Here is a 14259-nt window from a genome sequence, read left to right on the forward strand (position 1 = left end):
TTTCCATTCGAATAATGTAGACTACGCATGTTCTGGGCACAATATGAATGAAAGAAGAAAAAAAAATGGTCCCTTAGTGGGGATATAGAATGAAAAAATATATGCTCCACGTACGTACGTGGTATATATTTTTGTGTGTAGATAAGTTAACTAAGAATTAATGGAAGTTCTAGTCTAGAAGAGAAGCTACTAAAGCGTGTGCATATGCTTACATATATTATATATGTGTCTTTCTATATACTTATATCTAAGTATGTATGTATGTATTAATGTATACACACACTGGGGGTCTGAGAGAGAGAGAGAGAGAGAGAGAGAGAGAGTATTGAACATAGACACGTTTCTATTCTAAATTGATAAAGATTTCGTCAAGTTTTAAGGTCGGCAGCATCATAAATTCCAACTGGTTACAATCACAACGACATCAAACAAGGACTTGTTTCATTCAATTAATACACAGAGAGGTACTTTGACAGCACTCTTGTGGGTATGCAAGCTATAGTAGCATCCCAAAACTGAATTATAGAGGAGGAGTTCCCCAAGGAAGGGAATCCAGTACCGAGTTTGGTGGGGATGATGGCTTGTGCTTTTTGGCTTCTTTGTTTGCTTTAGCAAGACAATAGAGGAGGTTGCGGTAATTGTCATGACTGCGTAAAACCCAAGGAAAAGTTCTTGCACTCTCTCTCTCTCTCTCTCTCTCTCTCTCTCTCTCTCTCTCTCTCTCTATGTGGTGGGTGTTATTAGTAAAGGATGGAAAGTGGCATATTGCCTTTAGGTGGCAGCAAGTGGTCTAATGGAGAAAAGGAGAGATAGGGTAATAGGGTCTCCATGTGTAGTGGTCCTCTCATCACCCTTAAAATGGACCACAGCATCTTTGGTAAAGTTTCCTCAGCTAGTAGTTTCTTAAGTCATATCTACTTCTCCTACTACAAGTCTACATCTCTTTTCCTCCTTTGAGCTTTGCATTTATGGGCTTTGACAATTGATAAGGAAAAAAAAAAAAGAAAGAAAGAAAGAAAAGAAAAAAAAAGGTGCCTTTTACCCAATTAATTGGATCTCCCTTGATACTTGATCAAGACAGTCGACCATGACCAACTGATATCCGGGCTACTTACTTTATTATTATTATTATTATTACTATTATTTAAAGCCTCGCTAAACAAGAGACTAGATAAAGCCTAGAGTTAACTCTCCCCAAATACAAAGGCTATAAGACCCCACTAAGCTATACACTAAGCCGTCTGGTCTAGACTTTAAGTTATGTATCGTCGAATTATTACTTCGAACTAAACGTTGTTGAGATATTACTCTAAGTCCTCGCATTGCTGAGTTGTTATTCTAAGCCAATTGTATTTTTAAGTTATTAACTGAGTTGAGCCACTAAGCTAAGTTAATTTTTTCACAATAATTATTTAGAATTAAATTTAATCCTTCAATCTCCTTACTTGTAGAGAAGGATACTTACCAACTCTAGCAAAGTTACTTGTAAAGGAGGTTTCAAATTTGGTTGATACAAAGAGATGATGCACTTAAAATTTATACACCACAAGGTATGAAATGTATGTGCTATGTACGCAATCCTCCTTTAAGATGCCAATTTTTTACCAACATGAACTTGAAGATATTAAACAAGCTTAGTTTTAATATAATCAAATTCAGATCATATTAATCCACCTAATCTGATTATGTATTCCTTACTTTATGATGACATGTTTATAACTCAAATAACTCATTTGTTACACCAAATTTTTTTTTATGTCAATCAATGATTTGCTCCCGAGACGTGTAACCCATTTAATTAATAGACCATATTTATGTTTAAAATTTATTAATCCATCTAACAAATGGATCGTGTTCATATTCACGTTACTACGACCCGATCAAAACGCATCAAATCTGACCCTTCCACTAATGCTAATCCTAGTAGTCATGTACTCATCTGGAGCAAATATATGACCCATTCCATGGGAGGACAAACTTCCAAACCACTTTTAACCAGATCTGACCCACTGAAGGTCCTCTTATTTAAGTTTCCTGTTACCAATTCAGTACATTGCATGTGCACTTGGAAAATTAATTACATGGTGATAGATTAGCTCATAAAAATAAATGGATCCAAGTAAAACTTGCCAGGGTCCACTCATGTTAAAGCTTCAGCTCATTTGCAACCCTGTGGACCATGAGACAGACACCTTATCTGGGTTAAGGATATAGTATGAAATGATCACAGAAAGTGTATTGCAGTGTTCCATGCAAACAAAAATTCTTATCAGGAACATATTACTGGAATCAGAACTTACCAATATGGGGCCATCAGTTGCCCATACTGATCTTGATTGTATATATTGGTAAAAATCAAGGCAAAAGCACAGACCAACATAAATAACTGCAAGAACATCTTAGTTTTTATAAAATGGACCCAGTTCACCCACAAGTTACAACACCTCAAGGCTGATCCACATGAAAACAACTCTCACTATCTGTTTGTTCAGAACAACAATATAGCAGACCAACATATCTGCATAGTTATGGGAAGTAGACAGGCCAGTTGAAGTAGTAGGAGTCCCTTAATGGCTTGCTCATGTACTGGTTCCACTGAAAAGAGAGAAAGCATACAAGTGTTAATAGTACAGCAACAGGTTAATAATACAAATGCTTAACAAACTGGCTCTGAACCAACTGTTCAAACCCCCCTATATGGTCTACTTGCTCTGAAATGTTCAATTCATCAATTAGTCAATAATGGAACTCTAAAATCTGGATTCCCAGTGAGTTGCTTAAAACAAACAAAAGGAAAAAAGAGAGCTGTTTGAAATTGACAAAATTGCCAAAGAGGACAGGATGATCAATCAATCATAATTCACTGTGTTACCTTAAACTGATATGGTTGCTTCTTATCCACGGCTTTCTTCCAATGGTAGTGTTCAAACATCATAGCTTTATCATGCCAGCTGCACAATATTTAACCAAGGAAATGCCAGGTAAATATGCATCTTGCACATAGGTCAGTACAAAAATTGATTAGTCACCACCATATAATTTATAGACCACATGTTTGTTTTATAACATTCAAGAAATTTATCATGATTGAAGATAATACTTTTTCTGCAAGATAAGTAATAAGATCAACATGTTTGAGTCTCCAATTATAGAATTTCTAATAGTATATGGCATCAAGATCACTTTTAGAATATCAATGGGGCCCAAAACTGCCTGTAGCATGAGTTGGAAAATCAAGGTAATAAATGATACATAAGAGAAGTAGGCTGTCAATTTAAATAAGCGGCTCGGGTTCGGCTCGGTTAGAGATGAGCCGAGCCCGAGCCGTCAAAACCGGCTTGAAATTAATATCGAGCCGAGCCTGAGCTGGAGTCGGCTCGCTCAGGCGAGCTCGATAAGCTTGGCTTGATAGGCTTGGTATAAAAGGGGTGAGAAAAACCCCAATCCCCAATCCCCAAATCCCATTTTCACATCCCCGCCTCCTCCTCCGTTGCGATGCGCCGGTGTTGCCTTGTCCTCCTTCGCCAAGCTGCTGCCACAGTGCCGCTTCTCCCTCTTTCGGCGACGGCAAGCCGCCGTGGATCAGCACCTCCGCCACACAACTCTCCGGCAGGTCCCCCAGCACCGTCCCGTAGGCCCCGATTTTCTTCTTCTTTGGCTCGGCTTGGGGTTGATCTTGCTTAGTCTAGCTCGATCCGGCTCGGCTTGAATTAGGTTTGATGATAGGCTCATTTCAGGCTCGAACTCGGCTCGAGTTGAGCTGAGCCGAGCCGAGCCTGAGCCCAATTCTAAGGCTCGAAATTAATTTCGAGCCGAGCCTGAGTCGGAGTCGACGCTCAGGCTCGGCTCATTTACACCCCTAGAGAGAAGTTAAGAACTGCATCACGGGCAAACCAGATTATATAACTATATTTTTCATACATAAGATCACCTTTACGCATGCTTTCTAGAAAGTCTTGTATTAGTAGGTTACAGCTAAATCATGGTATTAGGTTTTTGCGTTCTCACAAACCTATATCTCAATACGCAATGTCTAAGTCGTCCTCTTAAACTCTTATATATATATATATATATATTGATCCTCTGACATGATGACGACTTATGTGAATGGAAGATGTCAGAGGTCATTACAGCCTCACCATAAAGCCATAAAAGGCCAAAAGTCCCAACAGTACTGACTTCCTAAAGAATGATTAAATTTGCTTCTATCATGTGCTATTCTTTCTTTTAAGTCTTTCTGCATTCAGGGGGATTGGTTACTTATCCTGCAAATTGGAGAAGCTGAAGCTGAAGGGGCACCAGCCGAAACTATTGAAAACAGAAACCTCATTTTGGCCAGGTATGAATGAAAATTACACTCAACGTTTTGGACATTCCACTAATACTGATAGCTTGATAGGATCAGCTAAGTCATCTGGTTTAATCTACAATAACTTCAAAGCAAAAGGACTGGGTATGAACATCTATAACAGAACTATAATAAAAATTATAAAGCTGCATTCTTGCGCTAGGGTAAGACATGGATGCTTCATATAAACCACACAAATTGTGATCAATGTAGTAACTAATTAAAGATAATTCATTCTCTGTCATTCTGTGTTTCAAGTTGGATTCAGCAGGAACAGGCTCAAGTTATTTGGCTCCTCACGTATCACCTTAAACATGACTAACAGCGTGTCAAAAGAATATTGAGTGCAATCTTATGGCCCACTTTTCTGAAGATGCAGTACAGATCAAGAATGCATTCATTGACAAAAAGTTAACATAAATTCAACTTCATTCTAACTCACTGTTATTTTAAAACTAAGTTTTACTCAAATTTTGCCAACCAATACCATTCTGGGGATAAATGGTGTCTCGAATTGATGCAACAAAAACCAACAATATGGAATTTCGACATAAATAGGCACATCATTTCTTGAGATTGCCAAGAACCCCATCCTTGTTTATAGCATGTCCAAGATTTTCAAAGTGCTCAAATATAAAAATATAAAAATCACTATTCTCTAACAGCTTAAACTTTTAGAATAGTTAGTTAGTTAACATGACATCAGACTAGAAATTTTGAGTTCAAATCCTATCAAAGCACATTTATTATTTAAAATATAAAATATCCAACCCAATAAATTTAAGTTCAGTTCTTGAGCTTATATGAAGCACAGAAGTGTGGGGGATGTAAAAGTATAAAATATAAAGATCATCATTTTCTAATAGTTTAAGCTTTTAGAGTAGCCGGTGCAAAGTACTATATCGTTTGAGTTATGTTTGTCCTAGAGCAAAGTAAAGCTCTATGGGCTACTTAAAGTTTATGCAATGTGGAACAAACTATTTTCGCATTGACGGGACATATGGATGTGTAAAGAAATTTTACTTAGTTAACATCACACAATCAATTTCTTACTGATCGTACTATATCCTTTCATAAAAGAAAGGCACTTCTACTAGCACATCAGTAGTGAACAGTCCTAGAATTTCCCTAGCTCTTCTCAAGTTCCATGGTCCTTAATAAGCTTCATTTATACACGATGCAGTCACATCATCTCATATCATCCATAGATAATCAAATCCTCAAAAGGGCCGTCCCAAATCATTAACCATACTAATAGTAGATTTATCTGATTCATTTTCCACATATACCCGTATAATGCAACTGCTGTGATAGAAAACAAATCACAATATATGAAAACAAGAAAACAATAATAAAGTAAGACAGTTACCGAAACCCTAAAAGCAAATATTGATGCTTGTCGCAAATAAAAAAGTAACGAATTTTGCACCATTGGAGCTTCAATTCACCATCTTCTCCACAAATTTCCTCTCCAAAAAATATCATACAATTCTCCATTATCTCACAAAAGATGCAATCTTTCCCCTCTCTCTCCCTCTCATAAATCCAGACTCCGGTCATCTCCTTCATTTCCTCCTTGCAAGTGACTTAGCTATCAAATTGTATCGGTTTGTACTCAAAAGAACCAAAATTTTATCAAACCAGCACACAATTCCACCAATACGAAGAAGGTAAAAGAGAAACCAAGACACCCTAACATTAGAACAGTTTACTTACTTGAACTGGTTGGAGAGCTGCCACATGTAAGGGTTGGACCAGGTGAGGGCGGAGAAGGCGAAGGATCCGATCCATATGTTCACGAACCTCTCCGGATCCGTGTGGGGAACTCCTGGATCACCTCGATACGCGTTCCCAAAGTACTTCTCCATCACAAAACCCTCTCCTCTTCTCTCCTTCTATCGCTTGCTTTACTCGTCGCCCGGCATTATCCTGGATAATGGATAATTTTATCCTCACACCCGGTTCGATCTTGCCCGTCTATGAAGAGATTAACGGTGGTGATTCATCTTGTGTTTATTTACCTTTTTGTTCCTCAACAAAGAGAAAATTGCAGACAAGTACCTCCATGTTGGTTTTTGGCTTTTTGCCACTTTCTACTGATGTGTAATATTACAGATAACACCCTTATATTATAAAATCTTCATTTTAACCCTTCAATCGGTCGCTTGACATCGATGCGAAGAAATCCTAATCAAGTAAGAGAAGTAAAGAGGAAGGCCCGACCGGAATCTACGGCGATGGCGGCGAAGGAGAAGGGCGGCGCAGGCGCCGGCGGAGGGGGAGAGAGGTGGAAGGCAGCCATCGTCAACCTCTCGGAGATGGGATCCAATTTGGACTCACTTCAGAAGCTTCTTGCGAAGAAGGCCGTCTTCGTAGAGGAGGACACGTTCGCCAAGGCTTCCCTCACCGCCGACCAGGCTAGGACGATCAAAGTATGTCCTTCATTCCTCTCCGATCTCTTCTAAGATACTCACGAGTTCGTATGGCTCGAATCGTTCCCAAGTTCGCGCCTTTTGCTGGTTTGGGTTGATCCTTGTTTTTTTTTCTTTTTATAATTCGTCCGCCGGGGAAAATTTTGAAGAAGTTTATGTTTGGGACGGGTTGATTATGCACCAATCGATTTATTCGATTGAAATCTGCCTCTTTTGATCCAAATGGGAACACAAGATAACTGCAATCCATGAAATTGGACTTTTCTCTGCAAAATTTCACCTTTTCTAGGTTTTATGTCTCTTCTTCCAATTGGTTCTTATTCTTCTACTTTTTGGAACTTGGTGCTTCTACATGGGATCTCTGTATGTCTTCATCTTGGGATTCGTGGCCATTATATTACCGAATTAGATAGTTTGAAGTTAGCAATTGGGACTTTGTGGACAGACTAACTGATGGTTTCTAGGCTCTAGTTCAAGTAGGTAGGACATGGCATAATTGAAGCAGCTCAACCTCTTCTGTTTTTATCTGTCCCAACACAATGAAAGAAAGCTTCATGTCTAACAAATATAGGGTGAAACAAGAGAATCTATAGGAAGTGGAAGGGGCTACTCAAAGTTGCTGATCTGAAATCGAGGGCAAAATGAAAAAGTTTATGGCTACTCGCAAAAGACCGCCTTTCCAATTAACAAATCTCTTGTAAAAACTGAATTTAGCAGTTAGTCAATGTATGCAGAATTTCAAACATCATAGTGATTGAGTAACAGGTAAACTTTTAGTGGAAAAAGTTGGAGGTTATACCTTATTGTATATCTTCCAATAGTTTGCAGAATCATAACATTGAATCTGTCGAATAGAAGCATTCTTCAACATATACGCACGAATCAGAGAAAAATGGGAATTGTGTGTGCTGATGTAGTCTGTATTTAATTCTTTTCTTGCAATAGCAAGAGCTATGAAACTCTTTCTTGCCCTCCATCGAGTTCAGTGATCTAGTAACTAAATGGACCTAATGGGCCCTTTGTCATTTGAGGAATTGGAATTTCCCACATTTACATGTCAAGAAAGGTCTTCTCGCTCTCAATGTGGGTTAAAGATAGCATAATCCTTAAAATGATTCTTTTTGATTTTCGATTGATTCAAGGACTCATTAGTTAGAGTAGGTCATCTATCTTGCATTAAAATTTTAGTATAGGTGGTTTCTTTATTTTGCTTCTCCTGCTAGGAAAGGTTTTATCGTATTTTATTGAAATATTTGGCAGGCTGGAAAATGTCATATGGTGACTGGTGTGATGCTAGTAATATGTGAAAACTTTACTTGAAAATTTAACCTTATGGCATGGCAGCCTTTTGTTCTACCAGTAATTGCATCAGTTCTCTTCTTCAGACTCTTGAACAGAGGGTGGAGACTTTGGAACGAGAGCTTGATGCAGCAATTGCAGCAGCAGCTCGAGCTCGCTCTGACAAACGTCAAGCTGAAGCAGCTCAGCGAGCTGCTGAATTACGTGCGCAGGAAATTACAAAGGAACTGGAGAACACTTCAAGTATCATTCTTCATACCTAATCATACTCTCTTTTAGATATATGCGTCAATTGATAAACTGTGTTACTGTATAAATGAAAAAAAGAAAGATGGTCTGCATAACAAGGAAAAGAAATTATATGTTTATATCACTATCACAAACTTTTTCTACAAAGCCTTTGAAGATCTGTGTTTGGCCTGAATTTGAAATCATTAGTTGATACGATATGCTTTTCTACACTTGCAGAGGTGTTCAAGTTGCACATGGAAGAGCTGCGAGCAAAACAAGAGGAGATATCAAAGAAGGACAGTGAAATCAAAGTTTTAGAAGCCATCATACAGACACTAAGTAGAAATGACTCTGTATCTGATGGCTGATATTAAGACTTTTTTCACCTACCACGGTTTCCTTTTCCTTCTTTTGCCAATCCCAAAGAAGTGTAATATCCTATCTTATTTATCAACTGAATTGCCTTCTTTGTAACAGCTTCACAGTTGTTTCTGCAATACAAAAGTTTATCGACAAGTTCTGTCATGCAAAACTGAATTCTTATTCACTTTGCACCGTCCATCTCTAAATAATTCTCTAAAAAGATTCTGAATCACAAGCTGCGAAAGTTATCTCACAGGTTGTGCCTGTAAAGTTGCGGAATTGCTCTTATTTCTAGTGGGGGAAACTAGCAAGCAAAGATGACTCTTTCTTATAGCAAAGCGAAATGTAAAGATAATCTCGTGGTTATTATAACTAGAGCTGGTTTTGGGTCTTGACTCAAACGGTGTTTTTTTCTTCTTTTTTTTTTTTGTTTTTTGTTACAAATATCCTGAGTCACGGCTGGGCCACAGAGCCTTGGGTCACGCCTGTGCCTTTGAACGACTGACAAAGGAGAGGTCAAGCCTGTGCCATGGCAGTCTCGCATCATCGCTTCTTGGATGTTAACAGAGATGGGGAACGACTAACGAGCAACTCGTAATAGGAAGGTCAAGGCACCATGGATCTCACATTCTACATATCTTCACTCAATTTGAGTGATGTAACCAACCAGCTCCATCTTCTGGATTTGATGACCGCACCTAAAGGAAGAGCATACGATCTGCTGGAAGCTACTTTGGAACTGGCTGCCAACCAAAGTATTCTTGCATGCTATCCTAAGATCGAAGAACAATATCTAAATATAAGATGCCATTTTCTCTTTCTGAAGGAGACACAAGTAAAGAGGGTGTAATTCACTCAAATGAAGAAGAAGAAGAAAAGAATTGAAAATTTCTGGAGTCAAATGTGTATTAATAAAGACATAGATCATGTATTCTCCTGTTCCCATTTGCATTTGATAGTTATGATAATAGATTCATCATCAGCCTTTTTTAGTCAGGAGTGAGAGCTTTAATCACCTGAAACCATGAAGGCCTCAGTCACTTACCTGCCACCTTCCTCTGTTATTATAAAGCATAAAGTGAACAAAAAACCCCTCAAATTTCTCATGGAATCCAATCTATTTGTTATGCCCCTATGAGGCAGGCATGGTGCAATGATGCTGCTCATCTTCTCCACATTGCTTTCCCACAAAGACAAGTCTGAAGCAACTTGAAGCTATCTTTTTGGGAGAGGGGGCATGTGACATGTGAGAACCATTTAAGCAAACTTCTACTCTATGAATTAATTGGAACTCTAACCTTCCACCTACATTGTTTATTAATCATCAAAAAAGGAACCTACCAAATAGTCATTCTTCTTGAACTGGGAGTCGCAAATAAATTTGCGAGAGTACAATCTTGACATGAAGAAATCATCTCCACATTCTCTGCTCTGGATGTCAAAGTTGAGTTTCTTTCCTCCTTTTTGGGGTCAATTAGCGTGAAATGAAGGACTGAATGCTTCATTGTTGAAGAAATGGAAGCAATTTTTTATGATTGAATTTTGAATTTTGAATACTTTGGCTATTTTTATTTTCTAGTTCCATTCCTCTACGTTTCCTAAAGAAATAAAAACCCACAGTGCCTAATTATTTTGAACAAGTCAAAAGCTTAGTATCCATTCTTACTTGGCAACTTCGAGTAGCAAAGACTGGATCCAAACTCGTACACACTCGGAAAAATCTATTTATTGTCTTATTTATTTAAATTCTAGGGGTTAAACTGCTAAATACCCCGACTGCAGGAAATTCCTACACCCGAGGTTGCAGACAGAATCCACCGACCACGGCCCTCGGATCGGGGGACCCATTAGTTTCCGTTGAATGAGGAGTGCACGATCCACAAGATAGTGAATGGGTCAAATTCTGGGTGCAAATTATGCTCGGAAATGTATGGAAATTTTGCGTTAGACGTCCAATGTTTTTAGGGAATTGTTTTTTGGGTATAAGAATCGTAATTTACAAATTCAAATGGACTTTTATGCGGTTTGATCTTTATAGTGCCCGTATAAGTATCTTTCGGGTTCTCTTTTTCCTCCGCCGTCTTTCAAAAATACTACTAGACGAGACGAAGAAAGAAAGAAGATTGCAGCGCAAACCCCCTCTCAAATCCCTAGATTTCCCAAAATCCTCCCAAATTTGCTCTGATTCTCTCATGCGCTTGCCATGGGCGCTCTCCTATCGTGCTTCTCTGACGGGGAGGAGACTAAGAGACGGCTGCCGCCGGGTCGACGCCGCGGCGGTGTGACGTCGTCGGCGATGGCGGCGGCGGGGGCTCTGGGGTCGAGTGAGCGGTGGAGGCGTCCAGGGAGGAAGGAGATGTCGGAGGAGGCTTTGATCCACGAGCAAGCCCTCGCAGCGGCGGCGGCGATCGTGCTTCAGCATAACGGCAGCGGAGGAGGCGCCGCCGCAGTGCCGTTTGATCGGTCAACGTCGTTGAGACATCCGGGTCCGGGCCAGAAGAAGCAGGCGCTGCCGAGGAGCTCCAGCTCGCGGCCGAGGTCGCTCGCCGATCAGGTTCTGCAGCCCCAGCAGTTGGTAAATCAGGTTGGATTTGATTCGATTAATTTGGATTATATGATCGATTGGGTTACTTTCATTAGTATTGATTGGATGATCAAGAAAATTTTGAACTTGATGCATGGCGTGGTTATAATTTATAGTTTTTTTAATATTTTTTAAATGTGAAGGGATATTTTTTTAATATCGCGAGTAATAGATGAGTGTTACTAATTTGGAGAATTATGGAATATACGTAGACAATCAATAATTTATTTGGAAACTTGTTTGAGAAGTTATATATGTGTATCCGAGGAAACTATTTAGCACCATAAAGATAGATCTCCCTGCAATTGCAATTTAGTGCAGCGGGAATGATGAAGTAACTATCCTCTCTTACTATCTCCTATTTGTTTCTTGAATATTGTTTTTTCTGACTGTCTTTTTGTTTCAGATGTTACACTTTACTCTTTGATAAGGAGATATGCAGCTTTCTGTTTATGTTTGATCCTCTTGTTCTCTTGTACACGAATGTCACTGTTTTCATGCGACTTGACGCCGGTGGATCCTGTGCTTACATTTTGGTGATCTCCCTCCAGTTTTTTCTTTATAGCTCTCTGATGTTCTACAATAAGAAACTAAATATTATTATTCCTCATATACTTGTCTATGGACGATATATGATATAGCTTCCACTCGGACACTGTTCTTCTAATATTGACAATCACGATGAACATGTTTTCTTCTACCCTTCTCCTTTATCTTGTTGATTGTGTAATCCATGGTTACTTTTACCTTTTGAAACAGGAAATAAAAGTTGATGATTTGGAGACCAAAAATATTGTTCTTGTAAATGGTGGTGGTTTTGGTGCTTGGTGTTGGTACAAAACTATAGCACTTCTTGAAGACAGTGGGTTCAAAGTCAATGCTATAGATCTCGCAGGCTCTGGAATTCATTCTTTTGATACAAATAAAATAACCAGCATTTCTGAATATGCTGATCCACTTACAAGTTTTCTTGAAAACCTCAGCGAAGGGGAAAAGGTTTACATTCTTCCTTATATTCCCAAGCATTATTCTTATAACTAGTCCTAAGTGATTGTACTTTACTTGGTTATCATTTTCTCTTAGTATACTTCTAAATTGGAGGAGTAATTACACATAAAAAAATGTCATTAAAGACATCCTCTAGGCTCTATCAAATTCTTGTCAGTGATGCAGCTGTATCTTCCATATGGCAGATACCCTTTATACTGGGGTTGTTAATTCCTCTTTTCTAGTTATAAGGAGCTGCAACTGAAGAATCTGAAAGCATGGTTTAGAAACACTTTTCATGTGATGCATACAACTTCTGGTTGCAGTCACATCTTTGAAAATTATAATTGGCTGCATTTTCTGCAGGTGATTTTGGTGGGGCATGATTTTGGTGGTGCCTGTATATCGTATGTTATGGAAATGTTCCCACATAAAGTTGCCAAAGCTGTTTTTCTCTGTGCAGCAATGCTGACGAATGGCTGTAGTATTCTTGATATGTTCTCACAGCAGGTTTTTATCCATCCTTGCAATGATGCAATCACATTTAGAACTCTAATTCATCTCCTTAAGATTATGGGCTTGTGATTTTCTCTTGATTGAAATCTCAAATTGAAGATGAATTTATGGATATACTGTTCTTAGAATATTGGTATATTTCACACCTACATAAAGAATCAAGGGATGATTGTATTCTTTGTATAGGACCTGAAGGTATGAAGTTATCTCAAGTTGAACTGAAAGATTCTAAAAGATGATCATTCAAAACTGTGATAGACTAGAGGTTATGATCTGTAGTGTGTGTGTAGCATGTTAATTACGTCGTCACAGAAGATGATGCTAACCCTAATCTAACCTCAATCTCCATTATAGGCCGACACAAATGATCTGCTTCGACAGGCACAGATGTTTGTCTATTCAAATGGGAAGGACCAGCCTCCTACAGCTATCAATCTCGATAAGGCTTTGTTAAAAGACTTGCTGTTTAATCAAAGTCCTGCTAAGGTATGTATTTCTGGTTGATTGAGATAAAGATGATAAAGTTGAGAATTTCTTATTACAGCATTATTTGGTGATCTCTTACACTTTGTTGGTTTCCCAAGGATGTTTCCCTGGCTTTGGTTTCTATGAGGCCCATCCCCTTTGCACCAACATTGGAGAAACTCTCTCTCTCAGACGAGAAATACGGATCAGTTCAGAGATTCTATATAGAGACCACAGAGGACAATGCAATTCCCCTCTCTCTACAGCAGAGCATGTGTGAAGCTAATCCACCAGAAAAGGTTTTCAGGCTGAAAGGATCTGATCATTCGCCTTTCTTCTCAAAGCCACAGGCTTTGCACAAACTCTTAATGGAAATTGCTAGGATCCCCTCAACCCAGGTTTCTTGAGATGATTCTCATCTAAAACAATTTTTTGACTGCCTGTAATGGGGAACACGTAGATGCTTGCTGCATAGGTCAAAGATGCGCGTACGATCAGCCTCTTGCAATTTGCATGCTCGACTACAGTGGCAGGTCACTCTACAGTATTATTTGTGGATACTTGGGTAACCTGTTTCTCCATATTTATGCTCACATTGATGTAGTATCTGCTGACAACTAGTAAGAAGACTTTCTCCAAGTTTTAACCCATTCCTGTCTTTCCAGAATCTTGTTGTATTTACAAGTATATGAACTTACCTGTCATGTACTAATAAAAAAGCCAGATTTAAGATCTTCTTCTTCTTCTTCTTCTTATATTGAGAAGAGGTCTCATTATAGTGTTAGAATTGCAGTGTAAATTCATGATAGCTTTGGCCTTTTATATGCAACTCATGCTGATAAGTAATCTCTGAATTGGAAAAGTTAGAAGGTTGAGTTGCTATATTTTAGATACTGGCCTTTCTTTTCATCTTCAAGTTGTTGGAATATGTTATGGTTCTCTTGTAACAATAGCAATAACAACCATTCTTTACCTTATCCAATTAATATTGATTCATGGAACTAATGCCTAGCATGAACCAGGGACCATCCGAC

At 38.8% G+C, this 14259-nt stretch overlaps 3 protein-coding genes across 3 annotated transcripts; 2 read left to right on the top strand and 1 right to left on the bottom strand.

Annotated features, from left to right (window-relative positions):
* Positions 1-2383: 2383 nt before the first annotated feature.
* On the bottom strand, positions 2384-6216 carry LOC140786469 (uncharacterized). The gene is made up of 3 exons (XM_073134926.1): positions 6065-6216; positions 2873-2951; positions 2384-2595 (listed from the first exon to the last, which is right to left on the bottom strand). Exons 1-3 carry the CDS (start codon positions 6214-6216, stop codon positions 2527-2529), a joined length of 300 nt encoding a protein of 99 aa, XP_072991027.1. The 3' UTR covers positions 2384-2526.
* Positions 6217-6255: 39 nt separating this feature from the next.
* Positions 6256-8842, top strand: LOC140786468 (uncharacterized). Its single transcript, XM_073134925.1, has 3 exons — positions 6256-6780; positions 8166-8322; positions 8548-8842. The coding sequence occupies exons 1-3, from the start codon at positions 6523-6525 to the stop codon at positions 8676-8678; spliced, it is 546 nt and encodes a 181-aa protein (XP_072991026.1). The 5' UTR covers positions 6256-6522; the 3' UTR covers positions 8679-8842.
* Positions 8843-10716: 1874 nt separating this feature from the next.
* LOC140785459 (putative methylesterase 11, chloroplastic) lies at positions 10717-13961 on the top strand. Its single transcript, XM_073133280.1, has 5 exons — positions 10717-11257; positions 12017-12253; positions 12611-12754; positions 13115-13246; positions 13345-13961. The coding sequence occupies exons 1-5, from the start codon at positions 10877-10879 to the stop codon at positions 13630-13632; spliced, it is 1182 nt and encodes a 393-aa protein (XP_072989381.1). The 5' UTR covers positions 10717-10876; the 3' UTR covers positions 13633-13961.
* The last annotated feature ends 298 nt before the right edge of the window (positions 13962-14259 follow it).

Source organism: Typha latifolia, chromosome 4, assembly GCF_019914945.1.
Source record: "Typha latifolia isolate L0001 chromosome 4, TyphaL0001v2, whole genome shotgun sequence".
Taxonomy (NCBI): domain Eukaryota; kingdom Viridiplantae; phylum Streptophyta; class Magnoliopsida; order Poales; family Typhaceae; genus Typha; species Typha latifolia.